At 36.8% G+C, this 24,348-nt stretch overlaps 3 protein-coding genes across 11 annotated transcripts; 1 reads left to right on the top strand and 2 right to left on the bottom strand.

Moving 5' to 3' along the window:
- Positions 1–468: 468 nt before the first annotated feature.
- On the top strand, positions 469–7,067 carry LOC109015371 (pentatricopeptide repeat-containing protein At4g20090). Of its 2 annotated transcripts, XR_004801098.1 has the most exons (3): positions 469–2,657; positions 4,643–4,838; positions 6,585–7,067. XR_004801098.1 is itself a non-coding variant. In XM_018997850.2 (2 exons), exon 1 carries the CDS (start codon positions 652–654, stop codon positions 2,647–2,649), a length of 1,998 nt encoding a protein of 665 aa, XP_018853395.1. In that variant the 5' UTR covers positions 469–651; the 3' UTR covers positions 2,650–2,657; positions 4,643–5,037. The 2 variants fall into 2 exon arrangements, 1 of the variants encoding a protein (XP_018853395.1); XM_018997850.2 differs by lacking the exon at positions 6,585–7,067 and having other exon boundaries at positions 4,643–5,037.
- Positions 7,068–8,251: 1,184 nt separating this feature from the next.
- Positions 8,252–10,199, bottom strand: LOC109010521 (cationic amino acid transporter 5). The gene has a single exon (XM_018991381.2). The coding sequence runs from the start codon at positions 10,110–10,112 to the stop codon at positions 8,367–8,369; it is 1,746 nt and encodes a 581-aa protein (XP_018846926.1). The 5' UTR covers positions 10,113–10,199; the 3' UTR covers positions 8,252–8,366.
- A 1,630-nt stretch (positions 10,200–11,829) lies between these two features.
- LOC109010522 (phosphatidate cytidylyltransferase, mitochondrial) lies at positions 11,830–17,886 on the bottom strand. 8 transcript variants are annotated; one of them, XR_001999217.2, is made up of 12 exons: positions 17,538–17,880; positions 17,031–17,176; positions 16,866–16,922; positions 16,673–16,735; positions 16,521–16,589; positions 16,261–16,353; positions 15,207–15,311; positions 15,059–15,136; positions 14,152–14,280; positions 12,531–12,636; positions 11,989–12,260; positions 11,830–11,875 (listed from the first exon to the last, which is right to left on the bottom strand). XR_001999217.2 is itself a non-coding variant. In XM_018991387.2 (12 exons), the coding sequence occupies exons 3-12, from the start codon at positions 17,127–17,129 to the stop codon at positions 12,070–12,072; spliced, it is 990 nt and encodes a 329-aa protein (XP_018846932.1). In that variant the 5' UTR covers positions 17,130–17,196; positions 17,283–17,381; positions 17,538–17,880; the 3' UTR covers positions 11,877–12,069. The 8 variants fall into 8 exon arrangements, 7 of the variants coding, with proteins under 7 accessions (XP_018846932.1, XP_018846928.1, XP_018846929.1 ...); XM_018991387.2 differs by lacking the exon at positions 11,830–11,875 and adding an exon at positions 17,283–17,381 and having other exon boundaries at positions 11,877–12,260; positions 17,031–17,196; XM_018991383.2 differs by lacking the exon at positions 11,830–11,875 and adding an exon at positions 17,283–17,381 and having other exon boundaries at positions 11,877–12,260.
- Positions 17,887–24,348: the final 6,462 nt, after the last annotated feature.

The following is a 24,348-nucleotide window of genomic DNA, read 5'->3' as shown; positions in this document are numbered from 1 at the left end:
TTTAACTCAGCCTTATAATAATAAACATGTATGTTGCATTTATAAAGATTAATGAGAATAACTAGGGCCAATAAATTCTGCAAAAATATTTTTAGACATTTTTTAAATAAATCAAGATTTGAGGTATTTATTATTTTTGTATTCTTCCCGCGTGTTTGAATTTCCTTCGAAATATTATTTAGAGCTAGAAGTTTATACGTTTGTTAAAATTAGCACTATGCCTGAAATAATGATAACAATAAAAATAAATAAATAAATAATAATTAGCATAACTCGAAAAAAAGAAAAATGGACGAGGAATGCAATAAACCATCGGAGAGTATTTTCATTTTTATGTTTTTTTTTCCGTCTTTTATTTCAAGGAATTTTAAAACACTTAAATGAAAAAAGGAAAACAATAACTAATGCAGCTAAAAATGAAATAAAATATACAGTGAGTTAACTCGCATGGCCAGCAAAGAAATTGGTTTGACTCGTTCTCTCACTGTAATCTTCCTCGAGGTGAAAAGTTGAAGTCTCTGAGAAAACCCATCAAAACTTCCTTATTTTCTTCCTCAAGGCGAGAAGTCTCTCAAGTCTAAGAACTCTGAGAAAACTCCTATTAACCAAATCAAGCTCCATTGATATACTAGCTTCAATCCAGTAATACCCATGCCAAAATGCTCCTTATTTCACACACAGCTCCTGAGCAAATCAATCAAGAAAGCTCTCAAGATGGGCCTCTCTTCAGTCCCACCTAAGTTCCCTACTCCAATTCACTCTTATTCCCACTTCTCTGTTTTCACCATTCCATCGAACAATACCTCTGAAACCGAACCTGATAACATAGGGGAAACTGAGCCCCCAATATCTGATGAAATCTTCAAGTCAAGTCACAAATTGGGTTCTTACAAACCGGGTGATTCTACTTTCTATTCACTCATTGCGAACTATGCCGACTTGGGTGATTTTAGGTCGTTAGAGAAGGTTTTAGATCGAATGAAACGCGAAAACCGACGGTTTATGGAGAGATGTTTTGTTGTAATTTTTAGAGCTTATGGGAAAGCGCATTTACCTGAAAAAGCTGTCCAATTGTTTGATAGAATGGCCTATGAGTTTCATTGTCGGAGGACTGTGAAGTCGTTTAATTCGGTTCTAAATGTTATTATACAAGAAGGTCGTTTTTCTCACGCATTAGAGTTTTATTCGCGGGTCATTGGTAGCAGGGATTCGAATATTTTGCCAAATGTGCTTACCTTCAATTTGGTTATTAAGGCTTTGTGTAAGTTGGGAATGATTGATAGAGCGGTTGAGATGTTTAGAGAAATGCCGCTAAGAAAATGCACTCCTGATGTGTTCACGTATAGTACATTGATGGATGGATTGTGCAGGGAGATTAGGATTGATGAGGCGGTCTCACTGTTGGATGAGATGCAAATTGAGGGGTGTTTCCCGAGTGCTGCAACATTTAATGTGCTGATCAATGCAGTGTGCAAGAAGGGTGACTTGGCACGTGCTGCAAAGCTCGTTGATAATATGTTTCTAAAAGGATGTGTTCCTAATGAAGTGACTTATAACACCCTTATCCATGGTTTGTGTCTCAAGGGAAAATTAGAGAAAGCAGTGAGTCTACTGGATCGAATGGTATCAAGTAAATGTGTGCCTAATGACATCACTTATGGAACAATCATCCATGGGCTTGTAAAACAAGGAAGAGCTGTTGATGGGGCTCGTCTGTTGATTTCTATGGAGGAGAGAGGTCATCGTGCAAATGAGTATGCTTACTCAGCCCTTGTTAGCGGTTTGTTTAGGGAGGGAAAGATGGAAGAGGCTATGAAATTGTGGAAGGAAATGGTGGAAAGGGGATGCAAACCAAATACTGTCGTTTATAGTGCTCTTATAGATGGTCTGTGCCGAGAAGGGAGGTTGGATGAAGCAAAGGACGTTCTCTCTGAGATGGTGAAAGAGGGCTGCATGCCCAACGCTTTCACATATAGCTCCTTAATGAAGGGCTTCTTCCAAATAGGCGATTGCCATAAAGCTATTCTTGTGTGGAAAAATATGGAAAATGATAATTTTATCCGTAATGAGGTTTGTTACAGCGTACTTATTCATGGTTTATGTGAGGATGGGAAACTTAGGGAGGCCTTGATGGTGTGGAAGCAGATGTTGGGAAAGGGATTTAAACCTGATGTTGTTGCTTACAGTTCCATGATTCATGGTCTTTGCAATGCTGGTTTGGTGGAGCAGGGTTTGAAACTTTTCAATGAAATGCTTTGTCAAGAACCAGAATCTCAACCTGATGTGATTACTTATAACATCATTTTCAATGCTTTGTGCAAGCAGAGTAGCATTTCACGCGCCATTGATTTCTTAAACAGTATGATGGATCAAGGTTGTGATCCAGACTTAGTTACATGCAACGTTTTTTTGCGAGCTTTAAGAGAAAAGGTACACCCACCTCAAGATGGGAGGGAGTTTTTAGATGAACTTGCTATTCGGCTGTTTAAGCGACACAGGATTTTAGGTGCTTCCAAAATTGTAGAAGTGATGTTGCAGAAGTTTTTGCCTCCAAAAGCCTCTACCTGGGCTAGAGTTGTTCAAGAGCTTTGCAAACCTAAGAAAATTCAAGCTGCCATTGACAAGTGTTGGAGCAGCCTCTACTGCTGATTTCTTAAGTATGCCTTTCTTTTCTTCTTGTTTTATTTTTCTATTACTGCCTCACCGTTCAAACTATTGAATACAAGAACTTCTTGATCCTTAATCAGATAATCAAACCGTGTTAAAAAATGTAGCAAAACTACATGCGATAATGACCTTACTCTTTGCAATTTGATTAAATATTGCAAAAGTGCCCAACCCTAGTACATATGAGAATAGATTATGCTCAAAAGAATATAGGAAACTTGTTATTTTGAGGTCCTAGTGAGGGTGCCTGAAGATTGTCTTTCATCATAGAAAATGTAAGTTTCAAAAAATGTTGAGCCATTGTAAGGGCATTCAAAAAATTATTCAACTTATCTACAGGTTGTAGTTGGACTTGGGATACCTGAGTCTTAAAACTGTCATAACCTGGGAAACGTGCTAGCCGCATCTGTGCTATATCCCAAAAGGATTAGCCAATATGACAATTGGGACTTTGTGGAATTGCTTATAAAATTCAATTCCACCTATTCCCTAACCAATGTGAGACTTAGCACACTACAGCTCCTTCACAATCCATCCACCCAATGTGGAACTCATATCCAATTTGGATGGTGGTCTCCCTGCTTAAATCCTTGGAAGTCCTTGTCAGGACCCATGCTGTTCAATATCTCAAAGACAATTTTTTATTTATTTTTTGATTAGTAATATCTCAAAGACAATTAGAACTCCTTAGAATAATTTCTACAAATATGGATTACACCTTGTAAATACCTAACATGGGAATTAGTACCCTTACAATGCATTCACAATTTATGGGACTTAACACAATACCTTCGGGGTATCACATAAACTTTCCGTGGGCTTACCTGATGGATATGTTTTCTTACCAATTGCATGCATTCTTAGGGGTTGGTTTGTAGATTGGCTATGACTCATATTTACTTATTAGTTAGTATTCTAATATCATGTCTAGCAGCTCAAGCTGAAGGCCTCGTATGCTGCCTGATAAGTTAATATAAGCTAATATGACTACAATTGCAATCCCCAAAAAATTGAAAAAACCAAAATATCCTTTGCTTAATAAAATTTAGAAACGGTTAAATACTAAATTAAGATGAGATGCTAATTGCCTCATAATTACTACTTGGAAAGGAGTCTTGATTACTGTGGGTTTGTTAGCCTTTGGCTTAGGATAACAAATGGGGTGTTCTCTAATCTAACCGTAGTCATGATATTAGTATGCTACAAGCAATTATGGTAAATAAATTAAAAGCAATAAAATAATGAAAGAAGAGGAAAGAAACAAACAGTCAAAAAACAAAAAGTTGAAACAAAATAATTGCAATTAAGTTTGGCTAAAAGATCTGGTAATACCTTTTGTACTACCCCAATAACCTTGCTTGACTTGTACTTTTTGAGACTAAAGTTCAATGGTTCCATGTAATTTTTGGGAAGCATTCTAGGAGCCAAAAAGATATTAATATAAAATAATAGGCCTAGGACTTCCCAGTTTCTTCTAGATTTCAGTTTGGTTGTTGTTTTCTTGGGTACGGTCAATTTTTTAAACATACCAAAAGTAGTAGCTTAAATTCTTCTTGTCATTGTTAGAGAAAACCATCTGGATCCAAGCACAGAGAAAAGGCCACAAGACCTCTTTCCTCTTTTTATTTTATATGTTAGTTCCTGTGGCAATCATGCTAGAATACCAGCAATTTACATATGCATGTGTCTATCTCTCTCTCTCTCTATATATATATATATATGTGTGTGTGTGTATGTATGCATATATAGTTCTTTTCTACTTCAAGACTATGAGAATAACAAACTAGTTGGATTTGCCAAAGGCTTCATCGAAAAGAGTTACATGTTCACAGCGGAGCCATGATGAGTATAGTCCATGTAATTCTAGTTAGTAATCATCTCTGTTCTAGTCTTAAGTTCTTTTAAAATATACTTAGAAACAAAAAAGATCCTTAAAAATATAGTGAAGCTCTATCCTCTTTTTTTTTTCTTGCAGGCTGGAGTCTTTTGCAGTTCAATTTCTCATTGTTTCCCTGGAGCCCAAGACGTCCATCTCACCAAGCACTGATACAATGGGCGAAGTAATAGTACCAGATTATGATATTTGTTGGCCGAAACTGCCACAACCACCGCACGTAAACTGAGATCTAGGGCAAGGCAAACCTAGGGGCCACACATACCACTTTCTACAAGTAATTTTCTGTTACATAACTGTACATATAACTTGGTTAAAGCATGAAGGTTTTTGCAACTTTGTTAACAATTATTTTGCAAAAAGTTGGACGGGCATTCAGTTAGCTGCCAAAAGTAGGCATTATCAAATGTTGAGAGAGATACTTCTTTACTTTACATTCATTGAATATAATGTATAAAAGCATTACAACGACTAGTACAAACTTAGAGGGTCAATTTTGTTCCAACTTTCTTGTTTCTTTTTCTTCTTCCTTGATAGGCACTAACTCGTGTATACCTCCTTGTGTACTTGGGCTAAGCCTGGTATCATTAATACAATCGTTTACTTATCAAAAAATTTTGTTTCAAGAATGTCATCTAATACCCCTTCGAATTGCCAAAAGTAGGCGTCATCAAATGTTGAGAAAGATACTTCTCTACTTTACACTTATTGAATATGTGATGTGAAAAAGCATTACAACGACTAGTACAAACTTGTAGGGTCAATTTTATTCCAATTGAGTATGATTCAAAGACTTTGTAAGGATATATTCAAATTGATCAACTTCACAAATGGTGCAAAAATGTATGGAAAGTGTCTCCACTCAGTATCTCCTGTCTAATGAAGTGGCAGTCAACCCCCATATGCTTAGTTCTTTCATCAAATCCTGGATTTGAGGTAATATGAAAAGAGGATTAGTTATTACAAAATAGTTGGATAGAAGTTGGAGCTGAAAAGCCGATCTCTTGAAGAAAGTGTTGTAATTCCAGTAACTCACTAGAAGGTGTGGGTACCCTATACACAGTCTATGCACTAGATCACAATACCACTCTGTTTCCTTCTCTTCTATGTAGAAAATGTTGTAGTACCCAATAGCAGACCTATCAGCATCAATGAAACCGTTTTTTTTTATTTTTTATTTTATCAGTAAGCAAGTTTTATCGATAGCATCAGTGAAACCTTTGTACTCTAAGATATCCATGCATCCTATACAATAGTCCATGGCGTAAGGTTTGCTTGAGATAGCGAATAATACAAGTGACACCATCCTAATGTGGAATCTTTGGGGCTTCCAAGAACTGGCTCACCACACTGATTGCATATGAGATGTCTGGTTTACTAATGGAAAATTAACTCAGCTTTTCAAGTAGACGAAGATATCTTCTAGCATCCCATGTGACTCTTTCTCATCAATTTGGAGTGATTTGAATCCATAGGAGCAATAACGGGTCGCCTAACAAGTCAATTCTTTCAGAAAATCAGGTTGCATACTTCTTTTAAGATAAAATAACTTCAACACCAAGAAAGTATCAAAGTTTTCCCAAGTCTTTAGTCTGAAATTGGTGCTACAAAAACGTTTTCAGCTTGGCAATAACCTCAATTTCAGTCCCGGTGATAAAACAAGAAAGTCATGAAAATCTAGGCCATTAAAATCTATAGCTATGGCCCATAGGAATAAAGTTCTAAAAAAGAAAGATCGAAGTTCCTCTATTGTCCGGTTGTTGCGCTCCTGCCATATGCACCACATAATGCAGATAGGGACCATCTTCCACTCTGATACTCTTTATGAACAACAAACCCAGGTAGTTGCACCATGTAGACTTCATCTAATAAACTACCTTGGAGAAAGACATTAGGAGACTAGTTTAGGTGTCTGAGCCTTATAGGTATTGCCAAAGCTTGTGTTTGGGTTGTATGGTTCTGCATAATGCTGCATGTTTGAGAGGCTTATGGCTTTTTCTTTTTCTTTTTTAACTTCTTGTAGGTCGTGCCTTATGCATACCACTGTCATGTAACATCTGCTTAGGGAATTGGACAATATCACTCTAGAATTGACTGTGCGGAGGATTCATGGTGTTGAAAGAAGCTTGGATGAGCAGATGACAAAGGTGAGCAATCTGATTGGTCTGTGGGACGAAGATGGGGGAGGTGAGGAGAGGGGCAGATATGTCAGGTGATGTTGGTCGGGGATGGAGCTCGAGTTTCTTCAGCTTCATATCTCTGGTGCATATGGTATATTGGTGGTTCTGCTGTTGAAGAACAACGTTTAGTATTGAAATGTTTGAATGAGAAAGCTGAAATCTTTCAGCTATTAATCGTTCTTGCTGGACTTGCAGCAGGTCGAAACTTTTTTGGGTAGAAAAAGCTTTTTATTTATTTATTTTATCATTTATGGTGATAGTGTTGTACAAAGTATTAAAGCCTGGAAATTGTATTCTAAAAAGCTTATTATAATAGAAATTGCTTTATATTATTTAATTTTGATTTAATTATAACAAAAAATGAAGTTGATGATGTGACTTTATATCATTAAATATAATTTAATAATAATATAGTCAACTAGTTGATGATGTGACTTCATAGAAACAAATCATCATAATTTGAAAATTATTGTATATAGATAGATAGATACATAATGCTCAAGAGTACAGACCCTCGAGATTGGTTGTGAAGACGTCGGTCATCCTTCGTGGACCCTTCGTAAATCGGTCCAGATCCTTCCGCATTCCCTATCGTTTGAAAGTGATGTTATGATAATGCCTTGTCAGGAGTCCCACCCTGTCTTTCTCCCATCCATCCTTACCAACCGGAAGTGAAAAACTGGAATATGGATCTTCTAATTGTCTAATAAAATTAGATAAAGAGAGATAAATATATTTTGTGGGTCTTATATCATTTGTGCAGGATTTGTGGATAATATAGATCCTACATGAGTATTTAATATTGGTCAAGCAATTGAAGAGACCCCAATTGGAAAAAAAAATATCTAACACTTTTTACCAATCTTATCTTGAAAGATCTTTCAACGATCAGAACTGCCACATGATTGGAAAGTCAGCCATCTCAAAAGGTCATACTATTTTAGTTAAGAGTAATACTACATACATCATAAAATACGCAAGCATCTTGTAATCATTTTGAAAATAAATGAGATCTATTATTAAAAAATTATTATTTTTATGTGGGTCTCGTATTTATTCACTTTTTTCAAAGTGATTGTACGACGCTTGCACACTCACGACTACAATTATCATTTCTCTTTAGTTAAATAATAAGAGCCTCACCATGGAAATTCATTTGATATCATGGTAGAAAACTTGGTCATTCATGTTAGACTATCTTTGTTGTGGATTTGAATACAAAAAATGGATATGCACTCAGACTAGTGCAAATAGATGGCTCCAGATATTTCACAGCACATCAAAGTATCAATAGGACTTCATCTTGGCTTGTTGTACTATCAGTCTATCATCTTTTCCATCAGGTAATTCATGCTATAATTAACTTTCCAATATTAGCTTAGTAATAAACTTTCCGACATTAGCATTTAGTACATTGCTATATGTAGAGATAATTGTTTAAACATTGTTTCATTGACATCTGACAATAATACTATCTAGACTGCAGATTACTATTAACCAACACTTATGAGCCATCCTGGTATGAAACATAACCGGGAAGGAAATCTTATTAAGCATTGGGAGGCTAAAGGATAAAGGAAGTACAATGATTTCAAGGTCCTGCCTTCTGTTTGATGTTATCATCATCAAATTCCAGAGACTTCATTTTGTGTTGCTGGTGGGCGGTGAGCCATATCATAAGTTGCATGGAGACCAAAGAATATATAGTATGCGAGCATTACAAGGCTGCAGACTCCAAATCTGATAAATGCATCAGAACTCAAAGATCCCATGAGAAAGATATTTGTTGCAATTGACAAGGATGGAAGCCAGGGGACAAGTGGAACCCCCCAAACTTTTGGCGTCCTCTGTTGAGGCACAAAAAATGAAATCCCTGCAGTTCCCAAGAACCAAAGAGGAACGGTAATGATGTATCCTGGCCAACTATCGGGCTTTAGTCCCCAGTAGGCTGAAGTTGCCATTGAGGAGGCAATAATGATCAGCAAGAAGATAACTAGCTTCAGGAGGTTAATTCGTGGGGTGATTTCCCTCACATAGTATCTCCTCACCAGAAGTGCAACTGCCATCATCATAAAGACAAAGAGTGTGCTCACCGATAACAGGCCTGCCAAGACATTCAAGCTCGAAAAGAAAGCAATACAGGCACTTGAAATGGCAATCAAGAGTGTAGCATTTATGGGGGTTCCTGTTTTTGGGTGGACAAGAGCAAACCATGGCGGAATCATGTGAGCTCGTGCAATATGAGTAGTATATCGTGCTTGTCCTAGTGCCCCTACAAGAAGAACAGTGGTCATTCCCTTTAGGGCACCAAGAGCTACCAGGTATTTTGCCCATTTCATGCCCACACTCTGAAAAGCTATAGAATATGCTGCTTCTCGATCTATGTCTGTGTATTTCTGCATCATAGCCAGTGAAAGCGCCATCAAGCAATATATCACGGTGATAATGGACATTGATCCAAGCAATCCTAATGGTATATCTCTCGATGGGTTTTTGGTTTCTTCAGCCATGGTGGCAATATTGTCAAATCCGCCGTAAGCAAAGTAAACAATTGCAGCAGCCTGAAAGACTCCTTTAGCACCATATGGCAAGAAGGGTGTCAAATTTGACGTATTGGCATGAGCAAATCCTGCAATTATCACAAATAAGATTACTACAGTGTTAACTGCAGAAGCTATCCAGTTGAGGTATGAAGTTTTCCTCGTGCTGATCATTGCAATTGTTGCTGCAGTTGCCAGGACAACTACTGCTATTGGGTCCAGGAGATTATACCCATCTCTGAGGTTTGTGTGAATGCGCAATGAATTGCGTTGGCGGTTCAGTAAAGATGTGAAGTACGAAGTCCATCCTCTGGCAACTGCTGCAGTTCCAACAATGCTCTCAAGCAGTATGTTTCCTGCTGTTATGAAAGCGGCAAAGTCGCCCAATTCAATTCTTAAGTAAGCAAATGACCCTCCTGCAACTGGGATTTCTACAGCAAATTCTGTGTAGCAGAAGACAGAGAGCATTGCTGAAACACCGGAAGCAACATAGGACAAAACGATGGCTGGTCCAGCATGATCATGCGCTTCTTGGCCAGTGAGCACAAAGATCCCCGTACCAATGACTGAACCAAACCCAAACCAGGTGAGATCCCACCAGGTGAGGCATTGTTTCATATCATTCTCACTTCGTTTGCGAAGTTCTCCAATCTCCTCGGCCTCATTTGATCTGCTTATGAGACGGTCCTTGAACCGAAGAAATGTTTGTGATAGTGCAGACAGATATGTGTTCCAGTTTTGAAAGGATTCCTCTGGGAAGAAATCCTGCTTGCTACATCTCCAATATTTTCTTGGTTGGCTATCGTCACCCAATTCTCCTGCGGAACCCATCTTAATGGTTTCCCTTGTATTATTTCCTACCAGTAATACTAAGAGGCAAACTAGAAACTGGTGAAAAAGATTGGAAGATTGATGCTATTATTTTATAATCTTCCACGCCCTTTTCGTTTCTTTCTTTAGATATTTTCCTCAAGAGAAATGATACTTGCAGTCGTGAGCGTGCAGTCGTCGTGTAGTCGCTTTGAAAAAAGTGAATAAATAAGAGACCCACCTGAAAAGAAATTAATTTTTTAATAATGGACCCCCTCTTTTTCAAAACGACTGCACGGCACGGCGTTTGCGCATTCCACGACTGTATGTAGCATTGCTCTTTCCTCAATAATGGATGATGAAACCAAGGTTGTGAGCTCAAAGCACAATGCTTGACTTCAAGTCTCCTCCACTTCAGACAAAATAGGAATCGGCCGACTTGTTTGTGATTGGCTCACAGACGCATCTTTTGGAAAAAAAGAACCGTTAACTATCAAAGATCCACCATCCCTCTTTCAATTCACAGAAATTTTATATCCTTGATTCAAGGTTTGGGATGCTTAGAGCTCTGTGCAAACACACAAATTTGGCTCACCGTTTGCTAAATCCAAGTTTTTCTTTTGTTCTAAGCTTTTTCCTGTTTTCTTAAAAAACAAAACCCATTTCATTCCCTACCTAACTTAGCGTGTAAGCTAAACCACAGAACAAGTTCAAACCATCAAGCACAGCCTTCAAATTTGTCCCCCGACCATGGTTAGAAGAGAAGCCTGCCAAAACAACATTCAACAGAATTTCGGATGATGCCCCCACACTCCCCACATGGACCTGTATTCCCTAGTAAACTTCCTTCCACTTTATCTAAACCACCACAGAATAAGAATTTCAGGCTTCCTGCTAGGGAGAACAGAAAGATCAAGCTTTTGATTAAAAGCTGCAACTACGAGGAACATTTGATTTTTTTTTTTTAAATAAAGAATGCGTAGCTTATGTAGCTATTGAGATCTTCGAATCTTAAACCTTGCAAAGGCAAATTTAAATAGAAAAATCATTGGGGACGTCATAGTCTGGAAGCAGCAAAGACTAGCTAACTACATCATATGTTCATGTTTAATAATTATGCAACAAGATACTTATTTTTTCCTTTTAAAAAAGAATGATAACATCGCCATCAATGGTTGGTGGCGTATAGCTGCTGCCACCCTGTCCACATCCAATGCTTATCCATCGGAACGAAAAAAATGCTGGCATGCGTTCACTTGAGGGTAGTTAAAAGTCAAGAGAGTTGAGTGGGAAATGAACAGGGGTCCCACGCGACGATTCCATTGGAAGTGAGAATCGAAAATATTCAAAGATGACTCAACCTCTTTGAAATAATGCGGATCTAAAAAAAGTCGTGCAATTCTCCAGTACGAATATCTTCCTTGTTTATGGTATTTATGGATTACCATTTCTTTCTGCATCCAAACAAAAGACCCACCCATCAAGCCTATAATTTTCAATGCTTCGTAGTATATTGACTGACAATAGCCCCTGTTTGGTTAGAAATAAATGTACTCACTACATCAAGTCATATTCAGTAGACAAAAATGAATGAAATTATTTCAAACAAGACACAAGGAGAGCGTCATTCGACAATGAATATGCTAAACTTCTGACCTCCCTTTCAGCAATTTAAGAGAGAATTTCAACATCAATACACATCAAAACAAAATTTTCATTTTGACCAAATCAGACCTACCCTTTTTACCCAACATCAGGATTCATTTCACATTGCACCCCTATATCTGCAAACAAACAAGTTGAGTTGATTAGGACATCCAGGCAAGCCCATGTGGAATTGTTAGTTTATAATCTCAGGCTATCAGTGATCAATCGTCGTTATTTAGCATAACTCTACCGCTAAGTGCAGGGGCCAGCCACAAAGGAATAGGCTTGAGAGGTTGATAAATAAAATTTCTCATAAAACTTAAAGGTAGCCTCATCTCAAGGATTTCCAAGCCTTGCGCATTTTGTTAGAAAGATATCTAACAGCGTTAACTCCACCAACAGTTAGTAGACCAGAGACAGCCTGCCTTGCACTTGAAACCATGACTGTTCGCCTCAGAACCTTCTGCATGCATTTTGCAGCCTCTTCTCTTGAGCCAATTGAAACTTCATGTATTACTCGACCTTCAATTGCGATTTGAAAGGATGTTATTATCAAATCAAATTTGGCGAAAATATTGAATAATTAAGTCTAGCATGTTAACACTAAAAGTCAACTAGCAACTAAGTTGATGTTTGAAAATGAACAATCAAAATCATGTTTTTTCCAAATACAATTGAGTTCACAAAGTTAGGATGGGTGTCCATCCGTGTAGTGTTGAACTATAGAAATATCAGATTCTTCACATACAGTTCTTTACTACAAATCCACAGCAGACGAATTGAAGTTAATACCAGATTCTACCAGCTTTTTCTCCTGCCCTAGCTTCATGCCCATTTTGCTTCTAACCATTGGAGGAAGGGAACTAACAAGAGAGCGAGCTGCTGATAAGCCACAATCCTGTTCTAAGAGGAGAAAAGGTATTTAAACTTTTGGAACAAAAGATGTATACATTAGAGACACCTAAGTAGTAGTAGTAAAAAGATAACAAAAAAAAAGACCAAGCTTGAAAAATCAAAGATTGCAGACATCCAATGATATATAGATCTACAGAAGAAATCATTTAACCCCTCCATGTTATTACACATTTAAAAATAAAAAAATAAAAAAATAAAAAAATAAAAAACCCTCCATGTTACTCTTGCAACTCTCAAGAACTACAACCATTCATCTCTCTCCAAATGCGTCACAATAGACAAATTGAGATCATTTTCCACAATCATTCACTATGTGGGTTACCAAACCAACCATTCTAGAAAAGAAAAAGATCCACTGCCCATCACAACATTACCTAACTCAAACTTTCTAGCTACTTAACAATGTAGAACAAGTGAACCACAGTTTTGCCCATCCCTCTTACACATGTAGCACCAATTGATACTATTATCTGTCACTTCCTTAAGTTATGCCTTGTGAGGCTTTCTCCAGAGCTGCCTCCCAAGCAAGGACTGCCCTTCTCCATGCAGCTTTACTCCTACAAATGCTTTCGATGGGAAAGGAGGCCGTTCATGTGGATACAACGCACAGTGAACCATGTATCTTGTCTTCTCTCCCATGTCTCATTTGAGCTTGGGCTCCACACCATACATGTGCCGGAACTTATCTAAGAGTCATCTCCCGCACGGTGGGCGGCCAACAAAGCCTACAAATGTTTTTCCACAACCGAACTTGAAAGGCCCAATAACCTCTTAAGAATACCCTAAGAGCTACCATACTTTACGTCTATCACAGTCCTCCATAGGCTTTCATTTTTGTTGGTGCAGTGCCATAAGCATTACCCCACATGGAATACCAGACAAAATTTGACAACTTTCTGCATGAATTCTTTTATTATTTTAATGAATTCAAGAAAGAACAAGACATTTACTTTAGGAAGTTGACATAAACTGGAGACAACATATAACTTTTGAACATCTACTCATTATCCAGAAGCTCAATAGGTATCTAGCTCAAAGTAATGAATCATTGAGTATGCATCAAGAAGTTAATAATGACCCAAAACACCATATAAGGAACTAGTCCTTATTATATGCTGGAATTTCAACTGTTTCATGGAGGAGTGGAAAGGTGCATAAAATTAAAAACACCGCAACTATCATAATAAGAAACAGAATTGCAGAATGAGCAGAATGAGCAGAAAGAAAAGCGAGGTAAATGGCATCTAACTCTCATTCAGCTAATCTGACTTCAATGTTGCTTGCCTGAGGATGGCTACATAAGAAAAAGGCAGTAGAAATTTCAATGCTAAATTTTACAAGTATACTTCGTGGCTGAGTTCAAGATCCCAAACATGTCCGACGCATAAAGCAGCAGAGAGGTTAGAACACTCAGGTCTCTCTCTTGAATAGATCACAAAAAATCAAAGATGGCATATTGAATCAGCTTTCTTTTGAGAACTTGAGGATCTAAACAGACCTGAGAAACATTTGTTTGGCCACTTCCAGACGACATGAATCTCAACAACTCCTTAGCCTCATACTCTTCAAGAAATGGCCTATACCTTGACTGGAATAAATCAAATTGCCCTTGTACAATCTTCTTCACCTGAGCAGGTTGTATAAATGAACAAATGAACTTTCATAAGAAAAGTAATTTTGCTAAAACTATCCAATTTCACCAAAAACAAAATGCCTTACCAGGTGTAACGTCCAATAAAATAATGATAAAAAAATATCTAAATTATAATATATTAAAAAGAGAGAAAAATAAACTTACTGCCATTAACTAAGATGCATTTCCCAATATACACTGTAAATAAACTACCAAAATTGGCAGATTGTGTCCTCTACCTACCAAAAAGTTGAAATGTGCACCCTCCGTTGAGATCCGACCACCAATATTGTGTGGCAACACTCAATTTTACCCACTTTTAATCCATCTAAATGGTCGGATTTGAATAGGTGCTATTTGGCATTCGATGGTACTTGGAAGGGTACAATGCGTCAATTTTGGAGCACATATTGCAAAATGCGAATTAGTTGGTGGGTGGAAAATGCATTTTCCCCCTAAAAAAGGCATCCGATAAGCAGTTACAAAAAATGTACTGAAGGGCTGGTAAAAAATGAGGCCTTACAAAACTTCTGGTGGTAGTAGTGATAATTGCATAATATGTCTTCCACAGGAATATCTCAGTCGTATAAACTCAATTTTGTTAATCAATCACTAGAATAATACTTAAGTTTGGTCAATTGTTAATTACATCTTACAAATCACAGATACATATAGTTTCAGTAGATCCTCAAATTATCAGCCATGCATAAAGCTATGAAAAACTAGGACCAGTTACCATCAAAAGACCATTTTGAACTTTATCAAGCATCACCTTATTTCTGTCTTCTGCAAAAAGCATTCGCAAGTCACCCATATATGAGAGGCTACATATTTTGGCATAAAGATCTTCCTGCAAGAAGCATAATAAGTTATGAACTCTAATAATTCTAAAACGATCAAGGATTGGAATAGAAGAAAACCTCAGTGAATTTCGGTGGCAAAAGGAGGAGGGCAGCAGTCATTGCAGCCTTTAAATTAGCAGAGTTTACATTTTCTATATCCAGGTTATCCACAAGTATATGAACCTGTATGAAAATGATAAAGCTTCCTTGAGATTAAGTTTACAAAGACAAAAACAAAAATTTGACTGGTCCAGACTAGCAGGCAAATGCAATGCAGAGAAAGTTTGCGGCAGCCAGAGACTACAAGCTGAGACATTATAGGATATGAAACAGCAGAAGAAAGACACCATACTAGTTTGATCAGATAACATACTAAGTTACTCATATCTACATGTTGACCTACTTTATGTGGAATTGAATTGGAACTTTGCATATGTTACCAAACTAGGAATCATATCATGACTGGGTTCAACAACCATATTGTAGCCACATGTAGAGAACTACCAAAAAAGGAAGAGAAAGAGAAAGATGGCTGGGCAAAGGAAAGCCCTGTGTGGGGTTTGGTTTGAAGAAAACAAAAATAACCTCTAAAGGGCAATTAAGTAGAACAAAATAACATTGAATAGCTTCAGTGCTGCCCACATACGGTGAAAGCCGAAGGCATCTCAGTTCATTTCCATCTTCTAATCAGTTTTAAACGATGAAGAGTTTTTAACTATATAGAGAACTTGTTGTCCATTACACTGTTTCCCTTCCATTAAAAACTGCTGGTAAGAAAAACTGACTGAAGAGTCAATTAACTAATTAAATCATTAATGAAAAGGAAAAAACACAATCAGTGCAAAATAATTTTGGCTTGGCCACTTTTTCAGGAAAAGTAAGATCCATAAAACATTTTTTTCGTTTCTTTTCTAAAATATTAGTATCAAATCCCACAATTTGTTCTCATACGTAGCATATAATGAGGGGTTGAAAACAGAGATGGATGCAATATACACATACATCATAAAAGTGCTCGCTAGAAAAATGATGTCCCGTTGGCATAAATACCCCTTTCATTATAACATCCCCAGGTAAAGAAATGAAGACATGAAAGAAATTATTTCTAGAGACACTGATAAGGAGGACATACCGGTTTCTGTAAACGACCACTCAAGTAGAATCTTTCCCAATTGAGTATGTCCTTAATCAAGTCATGCATCCGAACAACCCCATATTTGAGCATCTGTTACATTTACTTAAATGTGAAAATTACGGGAAATTGATCAGACGATATTACATGGCATACCAGAACATACACCAAAATTTTAATGAACATAGATTCTACCACATAGAGTAGAAGTGTGCACAATCAGAGACAGTTGATGAGTGTATGCATTGAATGGTTAATACCTTGTGATTCCAAGTAACAAAAGGGTTAAAGTGTACTCCGACACCAATTTCATCCGCAATTTCAGTAATCTAACATGATGAAACAATTTATTGTATCAGTGAAAATGAGACCAAGACCCAACGAGAGAGAGAGAGAGAGAGAGAGAGCAAACCAGTTTTGGCCCTCCAAGATGCACCATCCATGAAGCGTAGTGATTTTTGTTCATTTGTAGATTCTAGGTTATAGAATCAGCAAAATTAAATTCGATCAGAAATTTTTTTTTATAAGTAAATTCGATTAGAAATTCAAACAGTCTTCGTTCTCTACAAGGGATTGTCCAAAAAATAATCATAGTTAGAACTTACCTGAGAATGCCATTGTTCAGGATTTGATACACCGAGAATGTAATCCACCATGGTTGACTGGAATGTCAGAAATTCATTAATTCAATGAAAACTGACCAAAAAAAAAAAAACAAATGCTTACATTTGAGAATCTGAATATTAACAAGGCAAGAACAAAGTTAAAACCATGTCACGATTGTTTGTATGAAGAGCTGAGCCATAGACACAGCAGAAGTCTACTGGGGGAAGAACTTTCAGGAAACTTTCAAGCTCAGCTTTATCCATAACGACACGAGCAATTCCGAAGAGAGGATTTTTCACTCAAGTTTTAACTGCAGAAAAACATACATACCTAAACACATGAAAAAACATAGAATCGATCATAAAAAATTACAATAAAAAAAAAATTAAAATATAGGAAACGTAGTATGCAAATACCAAAGAGGAATTGTTTCAAACAGCTGAACTACAAAATGAAGTAGCTCGTCTCGTTTAAGTGAAGACAATGATTCTGCACGGACTAGATTATACCTAAAGCTTAGAATGGGATCCAAAAAGAGTCAGATTTATCAGAAGAGCTCGTCTCTTTGGTACGGACGTGGTGTAAAACAAGGCTTTACACCGTCTAACTGGTGTCTAAATGAGCACGATAATACTTCTAAATGAGTGTTAAACTAAGGAAAGGCTTTGTACCAAACTGAATGAGACTGCTGCTCCGCCACTTTTTCCGTGCTGATCGCCTGCTCCGACACACCAGTGCCTGAATCCGGTGACAATATTTCTATTCCCGTGTCTCCCTCTCTCGGCAAAATAGGTTGTAAATTATAGGTTTCAGAATATGTATGATAATGATATTTCCTTCAAGGAATCAGCAGCCAAATAGAAAACATAGTAATGTAAACAACGAACTGACGAAGGGCAGCTTGTGTTTCTCAGTAGAGCAACAGTGGCACTCGAGACGGGAAGCGAGTGAGACTTGATGGAGCTTCGAATTTGAGCTCGATTTCAGAGCAGTAGAGCACCATTGGCTCCCTGAAATTTTTGCCAAATTTTAGGATTAATTACATTTTATCCTTCGAAGTTTTACTTAATTCAGAATGTAACTCTAAAATTAATAATTATATCAAAATAAATTCTTAAATTTTTAAAAGAAAATATTGCTATGTCTTCTTTTTTTGACACCGTTTGACCGCTGGTCAAATTTTTTTTTTTTTTTTACTTAATAATTAAATAACTGATTTTAAATATATTGATATATTTTTTATTTTATAAATATATTTAAATATGTTAAAAAAATATGAAATTAAAAAAGAGAATAAAGAAAAAAAACTTTTTACGCTGGCCGGTAAGCCCAACGATCAAGTTGGGGCGGCATAGTAGCCGCACCTATTTTCAAAACTTCTCAATCCTCTCATTTCGTTTACCAGTGATATTAAATCTAACGAAAATTCACTGTAAATATATAATTTTTATCTAATTTTATCATTGATCATATAAAATATAAAATAATATATGATATCAATTAATAATAAATCATTAACCATATATAAAATTATTTTATAACTAAGTTGCAAGTAAGTATGAATAATCTATGTACACATTAATATTCATTAACCATATATAAATTAATAAAAAAATTATTTAATGATTTATCATTTATTATTAATTGATAGTATATATTATTTTATATTTAATATGGTTAATGATACTAAATTAGATAAAAATTACTTCTTTGCAGTAAATATTATGCACATGAGCAACACGTGCAGTGAATTTTTATTAGATTTAACGTTGATGATAGACGGAAAGGAGGGATTGAAAAATTTTAAAAGTTCGAGAGTCCACTTTGATGTAATTATTAATTTTAGAGGCATATTGTGAATTGAGTGAAAGTTCGAGACAACAAAGTGTAATTAACTCCAAATTTTATTTAAAAATAACAAGTTAAATATTTTAATTTTTAAGAAGTAATAAAATCGTGTAATCTGAAAAAAAAAATAACTATTCTTATTTTCAAAATTTTTTATATCGTATTATCTGTTTTTTCTTATTAAAATTATATTTTTATTATTATTTTGTAACTCATTTATTTTCATTTTTTTTTAACTACTCAACCATTTTCCTATGGAAGGTCTTTAACAAATAGTAGAAGATTTGCAATGAACCAATGATATCCCGAATTTCTAGTTGCATCTATTCCCAAGACCTTCCCTATGACCTAGTTGTTACAATAGTTGCACGAAAGTTCTATTTGGTGAGGAAAATGTTCCGTCTTTGATATGCTCATTCAGTATACACCAATAGGGGTGTAACCGGTCCGGTCCGATCCGGTTTTGGATAAAATTTAGAACCGAACCGGTATGTACCGGTTTTGTATTTTTCAAAACCGATTACGCACCGGTTACCCTCCTAAACCGGTACTTCCGGTTTTACCGGTTTCCGGTCCGGTCCGGTCCGGTTTTCCGATTTTTTTAAAATCTAAATTTCACAATTTGTCTTTAAAAATTTGTTTATAAAAAAAAAAATTTAATTTAAAAAAAACTGTTTTATACTTTTATTAATATATTAGACTATATAATAGTATTAATATTAGACTATTGGTATAGTTATAAGTTATATATTAGTATTAGTTATAAACTTTTAGTGATTTAGTATTAACATTTTATGTAATAATTTATAAATTATAATAAGAAATTATTTCATATATGAATATATATGTTATATATAAAATTTCACATAAAAATTTATAATTATACATTATATATAAAACTTATATATATTAATATTTAATATATATAAAATATTTTATATCAAACTTATATATAAAAATATTATTTTTTAATTTTTTTAATTAACCGGTCCGGTCCGGTCCAAAAAATCCTGGAACCAGAACCGGACCGGAACCGGCCGGTTTTTACGTTTCAAAACTGGTAAAACCGGTCCGGTTCGATCCGGTCCGGTCCGATTTTTCAATTTTCCGGTTTGAGTTTACACCCCTATACACCAACCCAAAATACAACTCGATAGCTAGTTCTTTGATTGACCACTTGTGCTAAGCAATTGGGGCTAAATGGTATAACCAATTGAAGATGGGGGCGAAAAAATAAAATAGGATGGAAAAAAGTCCCAAGGCTGAAAATGAGTATAAAATGGAAAAATGTCCCGAGTAGAAAAATACAATAGGACGGAAAAAGGTTCTAAGTCGGAAATTAAAGATAGGACGGAAAAATACAACTAGGCCCAAAAAAAAGTCTAAAAGGCAGAAAATGAAGATAGGACGTGGTAGAAAAACACAATAGGGTGGAAAATGAAGATAAGAAGAACAAATGAAAGAGGATAGCACCAATCTTACCATTAGAGAAGGCTCATCAGCTATGACAGTTTTTGCACAATGTTATTGAAGATGAAACTTGGAGCCAGAGTCGAAGAAGGTCAAAAACTTTATAGAAAACCGGTGTGGAACCGCTGGAAAACCGAGTCCCATGTGACAAAAAGAATACGACCCGACCTTGTTATTAAAATAAAAACTGTTGTGCAAGAATGGAAAATAATCAGATGATTTTCTCATTGATTTCTTTCAGTACATTGATGGTATTTATAAGCAGAAAATGGAATATTCTTTATAACAGAATTTGTAGGAAATGATGGGAGAGAGTGACACGTGGATTGCTGGGACCATTCTCGAATGTTCTTGATTCGGATGTAGTGCAGGACGTTGTGCAGGACAGTGTTTGAGGTGCAGACGTGGTGCAGGACAGTGCTTAAGGTGAATTCTCTAAGGTGGTTGGTGTTGTAGACGTGATATTATTAACATGCCCCTATGAGCCAAGTAGTCTTGGAAGGATAGTGAGGCTCGATCTTAAAATACAGAACTTGGAAACTGATAAGGGCTTTGTGAAGATGTCAACAAGTTGATCCTTACTGGAAAGAAATGAAACTTGAAGAGCTTTGGCATGAATCTTATTCCGTACAAAATGATAGTCGATGTCAACATGTTTCGTGCAAGTGTGCATCACAGGATTTACGGTTAGATACGTGGCTCCCAAATTATCACAATAAAGAATAGGAGGCTTGGACAGAAAAATTCTCTATTCAGATAAAAGACCCTGCAACCAGATTACTTCACATGTAGCATGAGCCAAAACTTTGTATTCAGCTTCGGTACTAGATCAAGCAATGGTAGCTTGCTTCTTGGAACTCCAACAAACCAGATTTTTACCATAGAAAACACAATATCTCCCGATCGATTTTCTATCATATGGGCACCCGGCTTAGTCGGCATAAAAAAAAGCAGCCAAGGCAGAAGAAGAGGACTGAGTAATAGACAAACCAAGATCCAACGTGTGCTTGAGATAGCGTAAAATACACTTAATGGCTTGCCAATGAGACAAACAAGGAGCATGCATAAACTGACCTAACCTATTCATAGAAAAGGCCAAGTTTGGTCTGGTAAATAGTAGATATTGTAGGCTCCCAACTACACTTCTATAAAGAGTCAGATCTTCCATAGAAGTGGAGTCAAAAGCTGAAAGCTTTGTGGAGGGTGACATAGGGCTGCTCACAGGTTTATAGTTGCTCATATTAGTTGTTTTTAGCAAATCAAGGATGTATTTACGCTGTGATAATGTGATGCCGGTAGAGTCCCAATGGCACTCAATACCCAAAAATTAGTGTGAGCTCCCAAATCCTTGAGAGGAAAATCCGCTCTCAACAACTCAAGAAGTTGAGCTAAAGTAGTCGGATGTGACCCCGTGAGAATAACATCATCCACATAGACTAGAAAATAAATGGTCACAGAATTATGATGATAAATGAACAAAGATGTTTCTAATTTGGAGACACTGAACCCAAGTTCTAAAAGATGGGAACTAAGTCTTGCATACCAGGCACGAGGTGCCTGTTTAAGACTGTATAAGGCTCTATTGAGCTTGCAAGCATAGTGTGGAAACTGTGGATGAACAAATCCCGGTGGTTGTGACATATATATGTATTCATCCAAGGTACTGTGCAAAAACACATTTTGCACTTCTAACTAATGAATATTCCATTCAGAAGACACAACAATAGAGAGAACCAACCTGATGGATGTGGGTTTTATAACTGGACTGAAGGTCTCTGAATAGTCGATCCCTTCAAGCTGGTTGTAGCCCTTGGCTACAAGTCTGGCTTTTCTCCATTCTATCAAACCATCTAAAAAATGCTTAGTCTTGAATATCCATGGACAAACTACAAGATTTTGGTTAGAAGATGGTAGAACTAAAGTCCAAGTATTATTAGTCAAAAGAGCATCAAACTCTAGTTGCATAGCTGTGCGTCATTCCTAATGTTTTGAGGCTTCGGTCACAGAGGTGGGTTCTTCAGGTATCTTGGCAGAGGTAGCATGAGTTTGAGGAGGAGGCCATGTAACGGTGCCATCGGTTTGAAGCTTAGGAAAGTGAAGATTTGATCTAGACCGAGTTTGCATTGGATGGACATTGAGTGGAGGCATTGGGATGGTGGGATTGGGGAAGGAGAAGACGATGCCCTAGGTAGGATATTCGTTTGAGATTGGGGGCTGGATGTTGGTGTTAATGTGTTGGGTTGGAGATCAGAAGACTTGGAGAAGTTGGATGGGCTGATTGTGGATGAATGAGATGGGCTTGATGTAGTAGATGGTGAAATGGTGAGTGTCGGTGAGTAGATCTGGTTGTATTTGGAGACAATATTGGACGTAAAGTTTCGCTCGGAATGGGTTAGGAGTTGGCATTCTCACTGGGTGCATAGGTAGGAAAATAAAATTTTGATTCATCAAACAATACATCTCTAGAGATGAACATTCGTGCAATTGGTAAATGAAAACAGAGGTAACCATGGTGATCCGAACTATATCCTAGAAAAATGCAAGGAAGTGAACGATAATCCATTTTATGTTTATTGTAAGGTCTAAGATTAGGCCAACAAATGCAACCAAAAGATTTTAAGAATGTATAATCAGGTGCCTTTTTGAATAGTATTTCAAATGGAGGTTTAAAATGTAAAATAGAGGAGGGAAGTCTATTAATCAGAAAAACCATAGTAATAAAGGCTTCAGACCAATACATATTTGGAGTGGATGAGTGAGCAAGTAAAGCCAAGCCAGTCTTAACAATATGTCGGTGCTTGCATTCAACCGACCTATTTTGAGAGTGAGCATATGGACAAGAAAGACGATGAGAAATACCAAAAGGGTGCAAAACAGTATTTAAAGATCTATATTCACCACTCCAATCGGATTGTAACGCACGAATTTTAGTATTAAAAAGGGTCTCTACATGACGCTTGAAAGATAAAAAGATAGATGTTACATCAGATTTACATTTCAAAGGAAATAGCCACGTAAATCTGCTATAGTCATCTACAAAGGATAGGTAGTAGCAAAAACAGCCATGGGAAAGAATAGGTGCAGGACCCCAGACATCTGAAAATAAAAGTTGAAGTGGTGAAGTGGAACGAGAGGTGGACTAATTGTATGGAAGTTGATGAAGCTTGGCTTGACAACAAGCGGAACATAAGTCAAGCGCGGAAGAAGACGTCACTAGGAGAGACACTTTTGAAATGTTGCATAAAAGGATGTCCAAGCCGTATGTGCCATTGTTGAGGTGAAACTCGAGTACCCGTGTAAGCTTGAGGAGAAGAGGGTACTGGAGGAAACACATACATGCCATTCTTAGTGCTGTCTTGGAGCAGAGTTTGGTGAGTAAGGGAGTCCTTCACACAAAAAAAAATTGGAATGAAATTCAAAAAAGATATTATTATCAACACAAAAATTTCTATCTGAAACTAAACTTTTTGAAATGGAAGGAACATGATAAAGCTTAGAGAGAAGAAGATTTCCATTGCTTGAGGGTATTGTGGAGCTGCCGACATGCTGAATAGGAAGGGAGGTGCCATCATCAATACACACTTGATCTTCTCCTCTGTATTATGTTGGGCTTATAGAAAGATTAGAGAAATCATGTGTGAAATGGTGTGTTGCGGTTGAGTCAGGGTACCAACTAGAGTCAACAGATGAAACCGAAGTAGGAGGGGGAGGAACAACAGTGAAGTTGGCCGAGAGAGAAGAGGGTGAAGGAGATTGATAACCATGATTAAATCTGTGATAAAAAGTGAGTGATGTATGTCCAAATCTGAGGCATACTTGACAAGTGGGACGATTAGGAGATAAATGAATGGGAGAAAACCGACCTACATTATGATCTCTACCTCGACCTCGATCGTTACCTCTTCCTCGAGACATCCCACAACCACGATTGAAAACAACTTGTTGATTTTTGTAGGCAGCATTGGCAGAAAATTCCATAGCAGCATTCAAAGTAGTATGTTGATGAGATAGTCACGCTTCATGTGTAAGTAGGTGGCTGTACACCTGAGGAGGACTAAGAGCATCCATTCGAGTAGTAATAGACATAACCATGGACTCATAATCTGATCCCAAGTCAACCAAGAGAAAAGTGATAAAATCAGAGGGTGACAAAGGTTTACCAGA

Source organism: Juglans regia, chromosome 3, assembly GCF_001411555.2.
Source record: "Juglans regia cultivar Chandler chromosome 3, Walnut 2.0, whole genome shotgun sequence".
Classification (NCBI taxonomy): Eukaryota; Viridiplantae; Streptophyta; class Magnoliopsida; order Fagales; family Juglandaceae; genus Juglans; species Juglans regia.
This window is presented reverse-complemented; position numbering and strand designations above follow the sequence as displayed.

Excerpts from the sequence above, each read along its gene's own strand:
- LOC109010521 (XM_018991381.2), bottom strand. The coding sequence starts at position 10,112 with ATGGGTTCCGCAGGAGAATTGGGTGACGATAGCCAACCAAGAAAATAT.
- LOC109015371 (XM_018997850.2), top strand. The coding sequence starts at position 652 with ATGCCAAAATGCTCCTTATTTCACACACAGCTCCTGAGCAAATCAATC.
- LOC109010522 (XM_018991382.2), bottom strand. The coding sequence starts at position 17,129 with ATGGATAAAGCTGAGCTTGAAAGTTTCCTGAAAGTTCTTCCCCCAGTA. Across the intron at positions 16,736-16,865 it reads CTGAACAATGGCATTCTCAG|AATCTACAAATGAACAAAAA; the intron begins GTAAGTTCTAAC and ends TCTATAACCTAG. Across the intron at positions 15,312-16,260 it reads GTGGTCGTTTACAGAAACCG|GTTCATATACTTGTGGATAA; the intron begins GTATGTCCTCCT and ends ATTTTCATACAG.